Raw genomic sequence first — 6000 nt, forward strand, 5'->3', positions numbered from 1 at the left:
TTAGAAAAGCCATGGAAACGGTAACTAAAAATGCATTCTGTACCAGTAGAATGAAACAGCTGCAGGTAGATTTTGTTTTCAGTCTGTTAATCTTGTTCTACACCTGTACATCAGTCTTTCTCCCCTTAAAGAAATGCTTGCTTTCTTGTTTGGTTCAAGACATAAGGAAGCAGTCAGCTGCTATTCTGAATTAAATGCCTTTTAATATGCAAAGGCTGACACTGTCTGAGCTGTAACTGTGTGAATGTGTACAGCATTTTAATTTAAAGTCTTTATGATTACACTTTACCTTTAAAGGTCACTCAGCATTTTCCATTTGCCAAGTCAGTGATTTTTGATGCGTGCTGTAAGGACCTCTGGACATCTACGTATTATTTCTACAGTATGTGCGCAGCTCAAGTCAAAGCAAGCTCACTGAGAGGTATGCTGCTGCTCATTGTACAAAGAACCATCTCCTTAGAAAACAGAGCAAAAAGATCTAAAGTCAGAAGTCAAGGGCAAGTGTTTCTCCTTCGTTATATCAGACAGCATTAGGATAGAGGCCTGATTTAAGGAAAACTGCACAAAGCCAGCATTTTTATTCAGAGAATTCATCAGTGCATATACTAGACATCTTGTGTTTACTTTTTTTCTTCAATCTGTTCTGAGTATATTTAGCAAACTGACAGACTGCTTCTGTTCAGCAGGTATTGCACTTCCATGATATTTAGGTATCTCAGGAGGCAGAACAATGTTTAGATAGAGTCTGCCCCACATTAATATCAGCCCTACAGAAGCTAAAATACGGCTCCTCATGAGGCTACCAGAAGTTACATCTGTATCTTCAAGCAACTAATATTGTTCCAAAACCCAGGCAACATCTCTAAGACCTGAGAACTAGCAGAACTCAAGTGCTGCACCTATTTTCTCTTACATTGAACTAAAAAATTCTGCTTTATTGATGGAGGTAAAGAAAGAGGGTTTATCAAGAGAGCTCATCTTCCTTTCTCAAATCAGTGTCACAAACATGGTTGGTCTAAGACAGCTCAGAGTGACTAAAATATTCTTTGCACCTCAAGCTCAGGAAACTCAATAGTGGGGAAAAAAAAAATAACAAAAAGCCAACCGTTCTTCAGAAGAGCTACTGGAAGAATTTACATTTGCAAAGGTGTAAAAACCTGCATTTCCTCTGCAGCAAAGACAAGCTGTAAAGCTGCAACGCAGCATCAGATCACGTAAAAATGTGCATGTATCTGCCTCTAACATAGCCAAAGCTCTTTGACTCTACATGATTATTTCATATCACATATATGTATTTATTTTACAGCATTCACCTCCACTGCTCTTTCAGAGTCTTAATTAGACTTAACAGAAGTTACTCAGATCAGAAATCTGACCAAAGTTTGAGCTGATCCATCTTCCCCTTGCAGAAACGAGGCAGAAGCTGGAGGTCGCACCAATGAAATGCACGTGAGCCTCCAGCTGCGAGACTGAAAAGATGTTTTTGCAAGAGCAGAGTGCTTGTTAAGAAAGTATGAGTCAGGGAGTGCCAGCACGGGCACCCTTGGGTAGCTGTGACCCCACAGATGGCCAGAAGCCACCAGGCCATTCCAGCCATGGCAGAAAGATATAAGACACCAAAGGTTACACATTCCCCGCAAGCAGCACAAAGTGGGCCAGCTGGCACAACTGTCCCACTGGTGGAGAAGCTGATACACGTCTCATCTTTCTTTTTCATTAGGCCACAGGCACTTCACGCACAAGAAAGCTGATGAAAACCAGAACTCACTAAGAGTAGAATTTGTCATCTTCTGACAGAAGTTCCTTCCTGGTTAATGGTTCTTCTGCTAAGGCTGAAACACAGCCATATTCCAGGCTTAAGTGCATCTTGCCATTGCATTTGGCCTTTGCCCAGCCTAGAAGACGCGGTTATTAGTGACACTTCCTGTTTGAAAACAGCTGTAAAAAAAATAATGGGTACAATTTGGAGATAAGCCACTTCTTCCACTATGCCACTTCAAGCTAAGAAGGGAGAGCACACCACATTCACTGTTCCTCCAAAAAGGGAGGTTTTCATTGTTTAATCTCTGCCATTTAGGCTGTTTTCTTAGAGCTCCAAATTACTGCGCTGCTCACTTAAGACAGCACCTTCTTGTTCAGTTCTTTTACAGGTGTCAAAAAAATTGCCATGGCTTTAATGTGAAGTCCTCAGGTAAAGTGTGACTGCTACCAGCTTGCTTCTGCTTTGACAGCCCAGGCCCAAGAGCCTGTTCCAGTCTGGTCTTCTTAGGCAAATCCTACCCTTCGTGGCATTGAAAACCTCTTCCTCCAGTATAGTTTTGCAAAGTAAGCCATGGCAAGTACTGCACTTTTCCAGCAGTCTGTCCAAGGTGCTTGGTGGAGGTGGTAACACAGAGCTCTGCTGATGGACAGCTTGCCCCAGCAGGTTTGTTTGTTTACAGCATCCAGGAAGTACAGTCAATTCGGGAGTAATTCAAGCTTCGAGGGCTAGACAATTCCTCTGATACAGCCCCATAGCAACCTACCCTCACCTGGAATAAACTCCACTCCACCCCGCACTTAAGTCCATCCATGACCCATCTCTCCTGCCACTGTGACACAGAGCATGAAGACCCAGATGCAAAAGCATCTCAGGAACACGTGTTCTCTTGCAGGAGCTGGTGTCACAGTGAGAGGAACTTCTGACCTAGAGGGGATATGGTCACAAAAAGCATCTGGAAACACACTGCAAGAGCATACTTCAAACAGTATAATTCCTGAGAATGTGACATGTATGGCCAGGCTAAAAGCATCAGACAGGCACTTATCATTGCTCTGAAATAGCTTTTTTTTTCACCCCACAGAAACATGCTATATCTACCCCCACCACTCAGCCTCATCCCAGTGCAAATACAAGAAAAGGATTGGAAATAATCTCTTGTGGGACCATGGGTCCCAGAACACGGAAATTCCCTCAGAATGAGATTCAGATACTTAAGACACAAACTGCTCAAGATCTACCTTGGTCTGCATCCTCATTGCTTCATACACCGATGGCTTGGAGGAGCTGTCTGATCACCGATACGCCTAACCAGAACCTCCAGAGGGAATGAAGTCTGGCTGAACATCCTTGGAACATGCCTCTCTCAACTATTCCAATATGGTCTGCAAGCCACAGTGAGGAGGTCCCGCTAGACATGCTGCTGCTCTCACTGCCACAGGGCCAGCATGTAGTGGGATGCTTTAGTGTGTGGCTGGCTGACCTGACCTTCAACCTTTGGCCAGCCCATGGGCTTCCCCAACCTCAGGTAGAGTGCAGCAGCACGGCAGATTGCTACCAGGTACCCGGGAGATACATCTACCACTATGCACCAGATGCTGACTCCTCCCTCCCTTCCTTTTACTTCCTTCACTCTACCCAGTGTAGCCAAGACAGCTTTCACAAGAACCCAAGCCACTTGCTCACTCGGAACCCTTACAACAGAGGAACTCCAAAAAGCAACATAAGGAGTGACTTAAAACACCCATTATAGCTCCCAGGCCTGCCAGCCTGTATCTCCACAGAGCAGAAACCATTTCAGGCCACCACCCATGCTGCACACAAGTACTGTTCACAGCCATAGCCAAAGGATCCTTCTTGCATGCTGACAGCCACAACTCCAGTAGCCACAGCCACCAGCCCCAGTGCTGGAGCTCCTGGCACTTGGACCAGGAGCACGTTCATCAAGATAACCATTTGCCTGCATAGATGCTCTGTGGCACCAGCCACAACTCTCCCACAGACAGCTGCCTCTTCATCCCACAGGAATCAAAGCCCAGACTGTCTCTTAATTCCAAACTGCAAAACCAAAGGCAAAACTTTCCTGGAAACGTGGGCAAGAATAGAAGGACCATTCCTGGGATGAAGTAGGAAAGGGAAACACTCTGAACTACATCCAGGTCTTCTAGCCACCCAGTTTGACAACAACAAAGAAACTGTTGCTTCCCTAGTTTCAGCAGCCTTCCAGGGAGGAAGAGGAAGAAAAGGTATCAGCTGTGTTCATGAGGATCCTCAATGCCTTTCCTGCCAACCTGATGGTTTAGGAATGGCAACAGTAAGCCAGGTAATCTGCTCGGGCACCAGCAGCACAAGAGGACCTCCTTCACTCTGGTAAGTGGTACAACAAGAATTTTCTTTATCTATAAAGAAGTTCTGATTTTTTTTTTTTTTTTTTTTTTATGTCAAGTTTAGAAGAGAGTAACGCATAGCATACTTGGAATTGTTTTTAACTTCACCACTACCACAGAGGAGTTTCTTACACTCTTTTCTACAGCAAACCAAGGCTATAATTGAACAGGGGTATTTCCATAGGGGTTCCTACCTGGTTTTGCCTCACCTCCTCTCACACCAAAGGCATACTCATAAACCACCCACTGCATACCAAATTCCCAGTCTGTACAAATAAGAGAGCTAGGTCAGACATACAATGAGTGTTAAAATGGCAACATCTGCTAACGCACATCAACTGAGGATATGACTGATGAAAAAGCACTTAAAATAAAAGAGATTCCTTACTACCAGCTAAACCAGAATGACTTGGATGACTATCAGCAGTACATTACAACTGCTTCCAATTCTGAGTACACAGCAAGCATTTTCATTAGAAATATGGTATTTGACTTTCTCTCCCTGTCTTAATGGCCCTTTAATGGTTTTAATGGTGACTGAAGCTGCAAAAGCAGTTACCTATTACACACCCAAATCGCTTCAACAGCACATAGATGTGCTCTGCCTCACAATGTACTAACCAGCACCCTGTGGGAGCCACATAATTGTTGTTTATGGCATGGAAATAATGCACCTGCATGAGAAGTTAGCATCTTCAGCGAGTTTGTGTAAAGTTCAAGATCATTACCACTCTACATGCTCACACTGAGAAGCACAGCTTCAGCACACTGCAGCAAGGCTTAAGATAACAACACCTTGTGAGGATGTTTGTGCAGGAGTATCAGTCCAAATTCCATGTTGTAAAACTTTGGTGAATTTGCCTGAACCCTACTCCTACTCAAAAAACACAGTGATACTAACTTGCTGAGTTTTGCACTAAATCTCCTTTAATTCAAGAATTTGGCATGATTAAAAGAGCCTATCAGCGCAGCAAGAGGGCTGATTTGTTACACTGACAAGTTACACGGAGACAGAAGCAAAATCAACCATGCAGGATGCAGACTAAGGGTCCCAGCCACGGGACGGAGTCCCAGCGCTGCCTCCCTGGGGCGGCTGGTGCGGCTGGGGATCTGGCAGCAGCGAGAGCAGGCAGGCTCCGAGATTTTGCTCCTTAGGGGAATGTGAGAAGAGAGGGAAGAAAAAAGGAAAAAGAGGAAAGAAAGAATAAATGGTGAAACGAAGAGGGGAAAGGGGAAAAAAAATAAAAGCAGAAAAAAAGAAAGGCAAAAAGGAAAAGAAAAAGAAAAAAGTTAAAGCTAAAAGAAAAAAAAAAAAGAGGGAGGAGAGAGAGAAGTAAAAGCTAAAGAAAAGTGGGAATTAAAAGACGAAGAAAATAAAAAGAAAGTAATAGGAAGGAAAAAAAAGAAGAAGAAAGAAAAAGTGAGAAGAGGGGAAAACGACAAGTAGGCGAAAGGGAAGAGGTGCCCCCGCCCCGCTCCCGCTCCGCACGCCGCCCTTACCGCTCTGCCGGCTCCGTCCATCTCCCATCGCCGGCCACGGCAGATCGCAGCCGCCCTCCCGCGAGGCCGCGCCGGGCCGTGGCGCCCAGCCGGGCGCAGCGCCGGCGGCGAAGCCGGGCAGCGCGGCCGCGGGCGGCCCCTGTGCGGTGGGCGCGGCGGCAGCAGGCCGGCGGCGGGGCCGGGCCGGGCCGGGCCCGGCGGGGCGGGGCGGGGGTGGGCCGGGCCGGGGCTCGGGCGGCACGGGAGGGAGGAAGGGGGGAAGGGGAAGCCGGCAGGGGGAGGTAGCGAAAGGGAAGAGGAACGAAAGGTACCACGTGCTCGTGAAAAAGATTAAAAAAGAAAACGAATTTCGGG

The 6000-nt window shown here is 46.1% G+C and overlaps 1 protein-coding gene across 1 annotated transcript in view; it reads right to left on the minus strand.

Moving 5' to 3' along the window:
• PSD3 (pleckstrin and Sec7 domain containing 3) overlaps positions 1–5690 on the minus strand; it is a 104737-nt gene extending 99047 nt beyond the window's left edge. Inside the window, exon 1 of the mRNA XM_031607737.2 lies at positions 5647–5690. Within this exon, the coding sequence (XP_031463597.2) occupies positions 5647–5667 (21 nt within the window). The 5' untranslated portion in view covers positions 5668–5690. The remainder of the gene's footprint in view (positions 1–5646) is intronic.
• Positions 5691–6000: the final 310 nt, after the last annotated feature.

Source organism: Phasianus colchicus, chromosome Z (assembly GCF_987193195.1).
Source record: "Phasianus colchicus chromosome Z, bPhaCol1.hap1.1, whole genome shotgun sequence".
Taxonomy (NCBI): domain Eukaryota; kingdom Metazoa; phylum Chordata; class Aves; order Galliformes; family Phasianidae; genus Phasianus; species Phasianus colchicus.